General features: G+C 52.2%; 1 protein-coding gene across 1 annotated transcript in view; it reads right to left on the bottom strand.

Moving 5' to 3' along the window:
- Positions 1–11,438: 11,438 nt before the first annotated feature.
- Positions 11,439–14,033, bottom strand: part of BCL2L10 (BCL2 like 10) — a 3,282-nt gene continuing 687 nt past the window's right edge. Inside the window, exon 2 of the mRNA XM_042039669.1 lies at positions 11,439–12,589. Coding sequence (XP_041895603.1) covers positions 12,458–12,589 — 132 coding nt within the window. The 3' untranslated portion in view covers positions 11,439–12,457. The remainder of the gene's footprint in view (positions 12,590–14,033) is intronic.

The raw sequence follows: 14,033 nt of genomic DNA, 5'->3' as shown, positions 1-14,033 counted from the left end.
GGACTTAGCAAAAACCTCCCACTGGGCAAAGGGACTGGACAAACAGGAGCCCAGCTCTGATAGCCTGCAAAACGGCCTACGATGTGCTCTGAAGGCTGGGCGGGCACCGGGAAGCAGTCGCTCTCTGGGAGCAGGGAAGCATCTCTCCGTAAGGGATGGACGGGGTCTGGGGGTGCATGAGCTCGCTGCCCTCCCTCTTGCCCGCCCGCAGAGGTGGGGCCGGGTGCTGCCTGTGCCGCAGCACACACAGGAGCACCGGGGAGCGGGGCCCTTCCCCGCACGAGCACAGGGATGCTGCTCCCGCACCTCGTGGCAGCGGCCCCGTCACATGATGGGTCAGCAGTTCGTGGGAACTCAAAGGCTGAAAGCTTAAAAAAAACCAAGTTACTTTCGCCAATTCCTTCCCCACAGGAAATAAGAATTGGAGCTGAGCTTTAGCAATTTGGGTTTGACCAGACTTATCTCGCCGGGGGCCCACGGTGGGTTTGTCTCACCGAGCTCCTGACCGAGCATCCAGCCACAAAACCCAGCAGGGAAAGGACTAGGAGAAGGGAGGGAAGGGTAGAGACAGGCAGGTGATGATCAAAGGGGGTGGCTGTAGCTGTCCTGGAGCCCCACATCGGGACGACTCTGCGTAGAGAAGAAAGCGTCTCACAGACCTTCCCAACGCCACGAGGCCGCACGAGGAGCCAGCACACCAGATATTCCCACGCTCGCTGTCCTCATGCCCCGGCTCAGCCAGAAAAGCTGGTCCCAGTGCATGGGACCGGACAGTGGAACAAGGAAAGGCTTTTGCCCTTCCCTTGCCCAGGCTCCATGGACAATCAGAAGCTATTTTTAACCTGGCTCTTTCTTTTCCCCTGCAGAGGCACTTGAATGGCTTTCTGCTCGCACACGGAAGCACAGGGAGCACGGACGTCGTTCTCTCATTGTGATGGGAAAGGTTATCGGGTATGAAACAAAAGTGAAATCATCCGCTGGCATTCCTGGGACCAAAATAGCTGCCTGCTTCCAGCACTGACGTTATCACAGAGGAAGGAAGGCTCCAGATACAGGCTGTCCTGCTCCAGGGCTCACGTACCGACCCTGCAGCGAGCCAGCACCAGGGCTGGCTGTGAGCAGAAGCAAAATGAGGCAGATTAAAGATAACTTAGTGCATGAGGTCCCAAAGTTGCCATCACTGCCAAGCAGCCACAGAGCCTCCCACGAGCATCACTCAGAGACAGCCCGGCAAAGAAGCTCATCTGCCTCATGTTAATGTCCAGGGCTAGAGCCCTCCCGGGGACAGCACGGCGTGGGGAGAGCTGTGGCAGATGGACACTCCTAACAGAGGACTCTGCAAGCTGCGGGCCCTGCTGCCAGCAGCCTGGGGGCTGTGGTGCCCTGCCTGCCCCTGTCTGCGGAGCGGGGTCTGCACAGGGACATGGTCAGCAAAGGCAAGGCTTGGCTATCAGCTCACTAAAAGCATCTTTGCTGTTGTGCTTAGCTGGGCTTTTTTTGTTACAGTTTTTTCCTCTTGCAGAGATAGATTAAATCCAAGAAGCGGCACAGCCACAAAGCCACGTGTATCCATCAGGCCTCTCTCGACAGAGGCACTTAGGTGTTTCTCAGCTGAGACTTGTCACAAAACAGTGGCTTTCTGAAAGCAGAGGTTGCTGTCAGCCCACAGGGCTCCAGCACGGGGCTGCCCAGCGTCACCCTGGCCCCCAGCATGTCCCTGTCCGACTGCAGGGCTGCCCCTGCCCTGTCCCTTCCTTGCCTCCTGCCTTTTTGCAGCCACTCCCATCAGGACGTCTGCAAGAAATGCCGGGAACGCACCCAGGTCCGGGGGAATCCTGCTGCCACTGCTTCCAGGAATCTCCTGCCCCTCATGTGCCAAGAGAACCAAGGAACATGAAACCTAGGGGTAAATTTGACTTTCCTGAACGCTTACCAAAATTATCCAAGGCATTTTCCCAATAAGCTGAAAACTCCACCGCCTGCCAACCCCAGATTCTTCTCAGAGATTTAAGACTCTTCCTCATTCGAATTGCAGTAATGAACTAATACTTTGAGTGCCTCCAGCTGCCAGCAGCTGCCTTAGACTTAATTGCACCCAGGAGCCTTTCCCAGGAGCCGCAGAACCATCCAGCCCAGCCCAGGCAGCAGGAGCAGCCCACGATACTGCAGATGCTGGTTCCTGCAGACCCAAGCAGGTCAGGAAACGCGAGCCAGCGCTGTCGGTACGGGCGCTGGCAGGGATGGCAGAGCCGCCAGCGCAGGCTCCAGCGCGGCTTTCCTGGCTTTGTTGACGGGCAAAGCTTTATCACTGTTAAAACACCATTTGTTGCTGTGACTTTCCCCCCCCCCTTCTTAAATGTCAACTTGAAAAGAAAAATTCGGGAAAGGTCACTTACCAGAGAGACTGGCACAGCTCCAGTCACTTGGATAAACACGTGTAGGGTCAGCTGCTGCGAGAGGGGATTTTAAACCAGCTATTTACCTGGTTGAACAAGTGCAGTGTTTCTGCAGAAGGTACCTTATGTACCTTGCATAAGGCAATCAATCTCCTCACCACCCACCCACTGCTGCTGGGATCATTAACTGTTTGGGACACCCAGGTGGAGAAGATTAGCTCAGGATCCCAAATTTCCTATTTAGGGGGGCATGAGCACCCATGAAAGCCCCAGGTTTACCCTGAAGGAACTGGGACACTGCTAGCCTCACACTATGGAAATCTACTCAGCAGCAGCCTCACTGGACCCCTTCCTCAGGTGGAACCCACTGGGCTGCTCTGCACCCCTGCATGGCATGGGACTGGTCCCCCTTGGTTCTTCAGGCTAGTTGAGCCATTAATTCTGGGCTGGAAGTGCCAGAGGCCTCGTTAGTGAGGAGCAGCTTTATCCATACGTGGATGCACGTGGAGCAGACCCGGAGCAAGGTGCACTGGGTCCCGCTCTTACGGCAGCATGAGCAGAGACCTAGTGCTCCCTTCCCTCCTGCTTCCCCAGGTGGTAAAAAGGGATAGCAGCAACACCCCTGAAAACTAGAGCTCTATCAGAAAAGCCCCCAGCTACCCAAAGGCACAGGTGACAAGGGGCTGCTTTGGCAATGCAGTCAGCAGGTGTGCTGATAAGGAGCAGTCCCTGCAGGCACAGCCCTGTGATGCCCTTTATCTGCTGCCTCTGCACTTCATCTCAGCAGGTACTTTTGCATCTCACCTGGTGAGTTTCTGCCCCACTGCTGAATGTGCTGACTGCAGCCAAGTCAAGGATTTGACTAAAATAATAAACCACTTGTCTTCCTGTCCCAGCCTTCCCTATGGCTTCTCAACAAGGGAAGCTTCAGAATTCTGTTGAACAAAATCCATTGATTTTTGCCCTTGTTTATAAGCAATATGATATTTTTGACTTGCCCAGAGTGCTCCAGAGCTCAGTAGTCCCTAAACCATCACTCCACCAGCCAGACGAGTCTGCTGCAAACTGGGCTTCCAAACCACCACAAGCTGAACATGCTTGGATGATCAAGGTCCTGCCTGACAGGGGCACCATCTCGATCCCCTCAGCATCCTCTCACTGCTCAGCATCCTTCCTGCACCCTTCTGTAAGGGCCTGGATGAGACCATCACCTCCACAAGCTGAGAAAGCTGGAGTCACTCCAGAGGACTGGCACCAACCTCGCAGCAGGCAGGGAATGGCTTTGCAAGTGCCTGCTTCACGGTCGACCCCTGTGGCCATGCTTGCTGAGCAAGTTCCCGGCAGCAGCCCCGGTTTCAGCGGGGAGGAGAGTGTTCTTCTGGCAGACCTTCAGCAGCCCCAGCTCATTCTCCAGAGAGATCAAGCCACGCTGCATGCCGAGCCAGACCAAGGGATCTGGCATAAGAACTCTTCCCACAGCAAAACAGGCACTCATGTCTGTGACCAAGTTTAGCTCAGCTGACAGTGCTTAGTCCCAAATAAAAGCTGAGCACACAGCCTTACTCAGGACAACTCCTAGACTGCGGGCACCTGAAGGCTTATGTTGGCCCTGTAAGGAAAGCAGTGCCAGCAGTGCCAGCCAGGGACCCCACGTCAGCCCCATCCCGAACACCCAGCGCTGCTGGAACCTAACAACTCCTTCCTGTGTGCAGTGCACAGCCCTGGCCTCCGGCAGCCACGCAAAGGGGACGCAGCCGCAGCCGTGCGAGGCCAAAGGCGCGAGGGCTCTGCTCAGTGGGAAACCACCACCACGAGGCTTTCAGAAGTTCAGCTAGACAGAAGAACTGTCAGCAGTGGGAAAAGGGCAGCTGCTGGTCCTGCCAGTAAAAGCAAAAAAAAAGGAGAAATCAGCCCACCACGGCTTCCGATCGGATGTGACAGCGCTGTCTGAGGTCCTCAGCAAACCAAGCCTGTGTTGCAAGCGCAGCAGGAGACCCAGGATCTCCTGAGTGAGAGGAAGTGGAGAGCTCCAGGGGTGTGGGGAGGGGAGCCACCTAAAGCACTCCTGAATGTGCAGTAACCCGCAGCCAGCTCTCCGCGCCTGCTCACACACACCTTGGGAAGCAGCCCAGGTCCTGGTTACACGTGTGCCACAGCCCTGTCAGTGCTCGTGTCCTGTCCTGGCAGCCTTCCCCGAGCAAGGGGTGGGTTTTTCCAAGAAAACCAGAGACAGATTGTTCCGTATAGCTGGGGAAACTAAGAGCCTCTAGCATCCCTGTGCTGGCCAGGGAAGATGGCTGCAGGCAGCCTGTTCCCAAACAGAGCAAAGCATTCCCACCAGGCCCCCCATGCCCTTGGAATAATTCAGTTTTTGTGGAATCCAGTCCCTTTAAAAAAAAAAGAAAAAACAACACAGAAAACCCTTCCTCAGGCTTGCAGCAATATTTTGTCTGTAAATAATCTAGAGAGCAAGGTCACATTCCCAAGTGAGCACAGTGTGGGGAGGGTGGGCGGGGGGCAGAGGGGGATGCGGAACAGGGAATGCACAACCCCCAGCCCCAGGCACAGCCAGGCTGGGGACTGGGGGAGAGCAGGAAGAGGGGACTGGGGGGAGGAGGCAGAGCAGAAAGGGGCTCTAGGGGTAGGAGGCAAGATGATTTCACCTTTCTTTCACCAGCTGTTGCTGAAGCAGGGACAAACACCACCTCCATCCTCACACACTTCAGCACATCCCACAGCTGGCAGGATGGCATGTGGCACAGAGCCCAGCAGGGCTCAGCCTGCCCGCTGCTGCTTCCTGGGGATGGCGGCAGCACCTCATGTGGGCATGAGTGGCCCTGCTCACCGGGGAGCATCCTGCACCACTGGTGCAATTGTGCAGTGATGGAACTGTGAGCAGTGCCAGGGAAGCTGTGGCTGTCCTGCCCCGGTGCTCCCTGCAGGGCTGGCACAGATGTGCCAACCCTGACACCCCTGGCACTCGCTGAGTTTGTGCCAAGGGCACGGAACTCCAGGCTTTTCTGGATTGCTGCTGGAGCGGGCTCCCAGTGGCAGCTCCAGCACGGCCACCAGTGCTGCCCACAGCTGCTGGCCAGGCCCCAGCACCCGGCCTCACCCTGCCAGAGGGCAGCTCCCCGCGAGGACAGGGATGTGGCTCTCGCCCAGCTCGGTGGTGCCAGCTCGGGCAGTTCAAAGCCCTTTGCCAGCCGTGCGGGAAGGGGAGCAGGGGCACTCTGGGAACCACCCACAGCCTGCACCGAGCACGGAGCAGATGGCAGAACAAACAGTGCTGGGATTTCTCTTTCACATAATCTTTTGCCCTGCTCACTCCCACGCTTAACCTTTTCCTCCCATGGAGCAGGCCCTCACTTGGAAAAAGCGACCAGGAAACCTGGAAGGGTTTCAGAGTGGCAGGTGTTCTTCTCTGAACATCACCAAGGACAATACACAAGACCTCAAGAGGACTTTTCTTTTCTTTTCTTTTCTTTTCTTTTCTTTTCTTTTCTTTTCTCTTTTCTCTTTTCTCTTTTCTCTTTTCTTTTCTCTCTTTTTTTTTCTTTTCTTTTTTCTTTTCTTTTTTCTTTTCTTTTCTTCTTTTCTTTTCTTTTTCTTTTCTTTTCTTTTCTTTTCTTTTCTTTTCTTTTCTTTTCTTTTCTTTTTTCTTTTCTTTTTTCTTTTCTTTTCTTTTCAAACAGACACAGGCAAGATTTGTGCTGCTTTGTGCCTTTTTCAAGAGAGTTTATGAGGAATTAATTTTTTTTCCTTTTTCTAGATGAGGAGAAGGGTGATGCTGCTATGGCCGAGAGCTGTCTACAGGACTGGCAGTGAGAACACTTAAGGATGGCAGGTTCTTCATGCCACAGCTGTGAGTGACCTGTGCTGAGCAGCAGCCCTGGCAGAAGGGGTGCTCAGGTAGGCACTGCCAGTCAGGCACTGCAGGTCTATGCCCTTCAGGGCACGTAGGTGTTTGGGGGAAAAAAAAAAAGAAAAAAAAGGGGGAAATATTCAAGCCTTGCACATTCTACAGACTACTCAGAGCCAGAATGCTCAGGGGTTTCTGTGGAGTTTTGGGATGGAAATCACTTACTGACTGGCTGGCTGCAGGTCAAGGCTTCCACAGCAGGCAGGGGCTATGCCACAGCCCCACACAGGGGACACTGTCACGGCCTGTCCCAGCCCAGAGGTGCCACTCGGCATGGGGTTGTGTGGGGACCCAGCACAGCCCGGGCACACATCCAGCCCCTCCTCGGCAGCACCGGCACCTGCCTGGAAACACCACCAACCCAGCTTGGGTAGGAAGGGAACCTCATCACTTGCAGGCTCCCAGTGTAATTAGGTTCCACATTTAAATCTCTGCTGGGTACCAGGAAACAAGCGTTTGCCTTGCCTGTCAAGCACCATCAGCTCCCAGCTGCCACTCATCACCGTTTTACAAGGTTCTTTTACACACGACTGGTGGAATTTGCTCTTACTCATGCATCATAATCATTAGACAGTCATCCAACCACCACCCACCCAGTGCAGCACCTGTATGGCCTCTCCTTCATGGGCCTGTGCGTGGCACCAAGGGGCGGCCGTGCCCGTGCTGCCAGGCCAGGAGAGCACTGGGTGCATCTCAGCAGGGCCGTGCCTCCAGCAGGCAGGCTGCTGGAACCTCTGGGAACACATTCTCTGGCTGAGGAGAGGGGGGAAGCCCCAGGCTGGCAGGGGCACAAAGCAGCCATGTCCAGCCAGAGGAGCGGGAGGGTCCAGCCCATGTGCCCAGAGCTTGGGTGATGAGAGAGCTTTTGCTGGCAGGTCCAGAGAGAGAGAGAGGAGTTAACACTGTCTGTCCTGCATCCACTCCTCACCAGAGCCACATGGCTCTGCCTGTATTTTAGGAGTTCCCAATGAGCTCATCATAAAGCTCCATAATTAACATTTCAAAATTAATTACAACAGCCTGGGATTCTCCTAACGACAATAATAGCTACAAGGAAGAAGCCAACCAGCCATTAGCTAGCACACTACAAACAGTGCTCTCTCCCCAGGCTTTGATGAAGCCAAGTGGTTTTCCCCTTTTACTATTATGCATTGCAAATTAAAAGTGCCAGCAAGAACTCCTGGCTTTGGTGTCAGGCTGCAGAGCAGGCTGCCCAGAGCAGGGCTCCAGCTGCCACATCCAGTCCCCCAGAGGTGCAATGCAGCACAGACTGAACCCTCTTCAGGGTATAAGCCACATTTGGTAACAAGAAAAAGACGGTCCCAGGTGCTGTAAGCAGGGTGTGGGGTTCCTGCTGTTACTCACCATGTGCTGAGCTGTTCAGAGACAAACAAAAGAGCAGGTTGGGTCAAACACAAGAACTCCCTCAAGTGAACTGTAATCACAGGTCAGAATCATTAAAGGGATTAAATCCAGAAGGCACAAACTTCCTGCATTGCCTACAGTGGCTCTCTGCACACAGGCTTTTCCAATGCCCTGCACTGCCATCTCTTACTACAGGCCACCACAGATTCACTCATGCCCATGGCCAGCGTGGCCCCAACCGAATTAAAGCACTCATTTTAACAGGTTTAATTCTTAACTGAAAGAAATGTGCAACATACATCAGCTTGGGTGAATATCCAGAAACCATGAGATTGCCAATGGGCAAGTATCAGTTCCAGTGTCAGAAACTTACCACAGGCTGGGCAGAAACACACAGCCTGCTTGGAAAGAGACTCCTCTGACAAGGAAAGCCAGGTCCTCTCTTCCACCTCTCATTTGAATTAAACAAATAGACCAAGCCCAGGCAGAGAAAAAATCCAACAAAATGATCTCGTTAGTTCAGCACAGAGTTGATTTTTAGACTTCCCACAGTTGGCTTCAAGTAAATCAGGATTTTATGTTTTTATTTTTAACTCTGTTCTCATTTAAAAACTTCAGTTAGTGACAGGATAATTGTTAACAGTTTGAAGACAACATTTAAAAGCATTCCTAATAATGGCAGCATTTAAGAAGTAATTACACTGACACTTTTTAAACCTGAAAGCAAGTAATTTCCCAGCTGTGCCTGCTCTCCCCACATAGCATTTTGTCCTGGCAAGGACAACCCTGCTCGAGTCTGGTACGGAAAGCAGCCGGAGAAACAGAAGTGAAACCCAGAAGTTTGTTTTCATTATCTCAACAGAATGAGCACAAGAAGTGAAATTATGTGAATAAATGCTATGCACTTGACCTTTTTTCTTTCCAGTGATTCTCTGGGGGTTATTGTGCTGTCCAATTGCTAAGTCATTTGTAACAGGGCTCTCCTGTCCTACCCAGGCTTGGGTACCACCCTGCAGGTCAGTGTGCATGGGCAGGAAAGGACACAGCACCAGCACCAATTCCTCCAGCGAGACATGCCAGCCCAGATTTTTTGCATTCCAAAACAAAGCAGCTCACCAACTGCCATATAACACCATCCTGCAGCTCACGTTTTCTGAGCTCTAACAGTGCCTCATTTTTTCCAAGTCAAAAAGAAACCCACTGGCCAGTTCAGCACTCTTAAGAAGCCTGGTGAGTAAACTGTTTTTTCCTTTAATGAGCAGCTGGGCTGCTGCAACAGCACTGCAACCTTGGCCCGTGGTTACAATGGATGCCCCTTCCGAAGGGAACTGGGTAGGGAGCAGGTGCAGCGCCAGCAGATGACACTGGCAGCTCCAGTGAGACCAGTGTGAGCACCTCGATGCACTGGGAACCACCTTCCCCACCCCTCAGCCCTGCAAAGGTCTGCATACACAGCACAGCAGGGCAGACTCCAAACTGGTATGAGCAGCCAGGCGACGGAAGAGCCCAGCCAGCACCTTCCCTCCTCTCCTTTTCCCTCAAATGCAAGACCCTGCCAGCACTCAGTGCCTTGAAGCAACCCAGCACTCTGCAGGCAGAGGCACGCTGGGGCCCCAGCAGGACCTGCAGCAATCGCCACGTGCTCATCTTCAGACGGGATGAGCCTGCTGCATCCACCACAAGCCCGGGGAGGACAACAATGCTGGAGAGCCAAAAGCTGCTCTGAGGATTAGACACAGCCTGGTCCTGAAACACCACCTACTCCCCTTCTGCATTTTAAGGAAGGAACAGCAGCATCTTGCTTCCCTTTTCTGAGGCAGAAAAGCGGATGAGCAGCAGTTTTCAATTGAAAAATACGTTACTTCATTGAGATAAACTGGCAGGCTGAAACTGAAATAAACATTTTTTAAAAAATCACAAATGCAAATGTGAGTTAGTCTGAACTGCCCTGAAATCAATGGGGCTTCAATGATTTTAAGTCCTGCTCTTCAATCCTACGTTCCCACATCAGCAGAGAGCCTGGGGAGCACAGCTCTAGCTAGGATGGGCAGTGACCCCTCGTGCCAGGGTCCAGCAGCCTGGGCTGTGCTCCCTGCTCTCAGGGGACCAAGCACAGGCTCCCAGCAGAGAGCAGAGCAGCCTGGCTCCAGGCAGTATTGCCCCTCACTGCAGAGCTGCACTGCAGCCTCCTGACTCAGCCTCGCAGCTTTCCTGGCTCTTAGAAAGCCCACTCCCAGCTTCTCCCAGGCCAAAAAGAGTGGCAGATGCTCTTCAAGCTGCACTTTGGAAAGGGTCAGGCTTACACGAAAAGCTGATGTGACTTTGTTAAAGGACATTTCCAGGCTGGGTTTGTTGGGGGTTCTTTTCACTTTTCCAGAGCACACTGCAAAAGCCAGCATAATATCCTCTCTGCTATTGTTTTTGTGAGGCCTGCCAGATCAGATTACACTGAAAATCAAGATACAGATATTTTATCTTTGTTCTGTTTGGCACGGGAGAGACATTTGACCTCTGTTTAGACTATTTCTTGCCCTGTCGTTTCCCATGCTTTTCACCATATATCCCCCTAAGCATCCCACGTTTTAGAAACTACTTTCACTTCCCAGGACTAACCAGCTCGCTCCCACTGTAGACAAAGCTTCGGGCACTGGAGCCTCCTGGATGACCAGAGGCAGATGCCCAGAGCATTCAGCTGCCACACGCAGGCGTCATCCCTGCAGGAACTTGAGAGAGGAACTGAGTACACCATGGACCCTTAATCCTTTTGCTGAGAGGAGGCAAGCTGGAGTTTAGAGAACTGGAAGTTGGAGAACAAGCAGACGTTTATTCAGAGCCAGCAGCATGAGGGGGAGCACCACCAGCTCCTTCCTGCCTCTGCGGGACTTACCGTCCCTGAATGTCCCTTTTTGTCCTTCTCCCCACATCTGTGGCCAGCCAGCACAACGCTGCTCTGTCCAGCGTGGGGCCGTGGCTGCCACACCCCTGCCCCAGCGCCCAGTGCAAGGACAGGCAGGGTGGCCACTGCCAGCCACGGTGATGCTGACCTGGCTGCCAGGCTGAGCTCTCCCAAGAGGAAGTCAGCTGCCCACTGGGTGCTCTCCCCACCAAGGGGGACCCTCTCAAAGGGCAGAGCCCACAGGCAGCCAGGGAGGGAGGCTGAACAATGGACTTGCAGCATTTAACAGGCACCAGGGCCCCCAGCTTGGAGCCAGGGGCATGAGACCACCTTTTAAAAGAGTAAAGCCCAACACCCTCAAAGATTACAGTTGCTCAGTATGACTAATCCAAGAAGGCTGAACTCCACCAACCCATTGCACAGTTGTTATCATAACACATATCAGAAACTCCAGTTTCAGTAAAAAAGCATGCATGTGTGAAAGAGAGGCAGCAGCAAGTCTTGGCAGAGAAGGAACAAGAGCTCGGTCACCCTCTACAAGCAGGAGCAGCTCTCGGAGGAGCCCAACTGCACCCAGCTGTGTTAGTAAACTCTGGATAGCTTTGGCCTACAAAACCACCAGGCTGTTTCCAGTCACGGCGGTGAAGATGGACCTTTTGGATGGGATTTTCCCCTTAGCTCTAGTTTGGACTGCAGGACTGCATTGAAGGCTGGTATCAAACTGCTCTTGTGCTGCACAAGTCCTCGTCTCGGGTCACAGCACCAGCAATACAGTGAATACAAACTGATGCATCCAGGTAACCATCAAAATACTCACTGTCTGAGCACCAGCACCCATCCGAGCTAATAACCAGAAAGGTTTTTTAAAATAAAAATACTTAACATTTATTCACTTTTGAAGTCACCATAGTAAAATTGTACACATTGTGAGTAACCCAGGAACATTATTAAAAAGCTACCAGAAACATAAGGCAATTTGTACAACCACTGAAAGAAATACACAGCATTTTGAAAACAGAGTGAAATATTACTCAAACAAGACAACGCTTGATACGCACTAGAGTGACAAGAACCAGCATTAAGTTTTAAACAAAAATAAAGATGTCATGGCTACAAGTATTATACAGTGATAAATACTTCAAAAATATATTAAGATATATGGAAATTCTCACTTTGTAAGGGAAATCCAGAGAAATTCCAGCCTCCACTGGATTTCAATATACCAATTAAGGTTTAATATTTAAATTCTTCTCCTTTCAGTAGGAACCAGTACTGCAGCCATTACTGTCCTGTATCAATACTCACCTTCCTGTAGTGTCATGAAATCAGCCTTATGTTACATTAAGCCCTAATGCCTCTTGCGTCACAGGCACCAATTGCTCTAAATCAACAAATGAGTTGCCTTTCGAGTACAAGTGCTGTACGCCACGTTTGAAGCCATAAACCACGTTAGATCACAGCCACTGTTCGCCCACTTTACAGCATTAATGAACGCGGGTTCCAAGACTTGCCTCCACGTAAACAAGACGTCTTGAACAGAGGGTTTAGTAGCAAGCCCACCATAATGTTTTCCTAGCATAACATCAAGCACTCAGAAGTTACAGTACATGAACCATGCTAAAGTTTAGGTTACACCTTCGAAACAGAAAGTCCAGAGGATGTTTGGAGACAACAGGTTTTGAACACGCACAAGTAGTGCTCTAGTACACATTTGTCTGTGCTGTTACTGGGTAGCCATGGATTTGGTGAGGCAGTTTTCTGAGCCAGTTTAAAAATATAGACTTCTTCTTAGAGGGTCTGTTCTATAGAAAATAAAGTGAAATCTGGTAAATTGTCAGTTTTGAGAGCACTTTCCCATGGCAAGATCCGTTCGTGGGCCTACCGCACCAAGAGAAAAGCCAATCCTGCCATGCCAATGCCCGCTGCTGCCGCCACGATGGCGTTGCCGATGGTGCTGCTCTGCTCAGCCGCCTCGGAGCCGTGTCTGCCGAAGAAGCGACAGAAGCCGTCCTGCAACAGCAAGAGAGAAGACATGTCAGTCGCTTAGCTTGCAATTAACCAGATTTCTTTAACAAGCCTTTGAGCACAGTTTCATCCTCCCAGCTCAGCCTTTGTCAGCTGCAGAAGTCTCTACTTCAATCAGAAAGTCTAAGCCTTGGGCACAGGCAAAAACATTTTGCGAGAGCCTTTGCACGAGGCAACTGAAAGGAATAGCTACAAGTGTTTGTACACTTTGCTCAGCAGACGGTTGGAGACCTCCTATCGAGATGCTCGGTGTGGCTTTACATATTTTTGCCCTTTTAGGCAAGTTTGTGATGGAAGTTGCCAGCACTGTTCCTCCTCATTCAAGTTTCAGAAAGCATCTAAGACACAGGATATGGAAATTTCCACTTTTAAGACAGGAGCCCAAAGCCAGTCCCATCTCGGTGGATGTGGGACTGATTACACACTCTCTTGGAAGGGCCGGGTGGACACTGCTCAGAGCTGACCTATGACAGAGCAAAGCTGGCAGCTGCTCTCCCAGATCACTGTGATAATCAGAAGTGGCAGCAATACAACTCCAGATGGTCACGTTTGAACTCTGCTCCGCAGATGTCTATGTAAACAAGTTATACTCCTAATTTCTTCCGGAACTTTGTTCTTTACACTTTAATTTGTGCGAACAGGCAATCCGATTTTGCCAAGTGACAGTGTATGCTGCAGCCAACCACCACAGTTCTGAGCGGTCAGAAGGACCAGTGACCACTGGAAAACCAAGTTCATTTTGGTCTCTGGAAAAGTCAACGAAACCAGTGGCTACTTCCTCTCCTTTCTATTTTTAGTATTTATTTGTACTGACATCAAGTATTCCACTAGGACTGGAAATAGGAAACGAGCAGTTCTGTGGGATAGCTGACATTTTGTTCAGAAACACATGCTGAGCTGCACTCACGCCTTAAAAGCCATTCCTTCAAGTGTGCATCTCGAGGGGCAAAATGCCCACACCTTGCCCAGGCTTGACCTGACTGGCTTCGGGACAGGCAGGAACAAGAGCCGCAGGTCTGGAGGGTGGGTGCCTTAATACACAGGTGGACTTAAGAACAGGGACAGGTGTGTGCTCACACCTGAGAGACCACCTGTGCCAGCCTGCTCGCCGAAATGCGCAGGCTGCGGACCCGAGGGGAAGGCAAAACTCGCTCCCTCATCCAGCAGCATCGCTCCTGCGGTTTCAGGAGGCTGCATCCCAACGGGGCCGTGCGCGGCCACGCGGAGGGCTCTGGGCGCCTGCAGGCGCCCCAATGGCCAGCGCGCACCCACCCGTGTCGCGATGGTCAGCAGCCCCCGGGGACACGCCGCGTGTCGCGATGGTCAGCAGCGCTCGGGGTCGCGCCGCGTGTCGCGATGGTCAGCAGCGCCCGGGGACGCGCCGCGGGTCGCGATGGTCAGCAGCGCCCGGGGACACTCGGCGCGGGTC

Source organism: Corvus kubaryi, unplaced genomic scaffold, assembly GCF_017639235.1.
Source record: "Corvus kubaryi isolate FWS band 111438036 unplaced genomic scaffold, C.kubaryi_AGA036_p1.0 37394, whole genome shotgun sequence".
Lineage (NCBI taxonomy): Eukaryota > Metazoa > Chordata > Aves > Passeriformes > Corvidae > Corvus > Corvus kubaryi.
The sequence above is the reverse complement of the archived record's forward strand: the minus strand, read 5'-3'. Positions and strand labels throughout refer to the sequence as shown.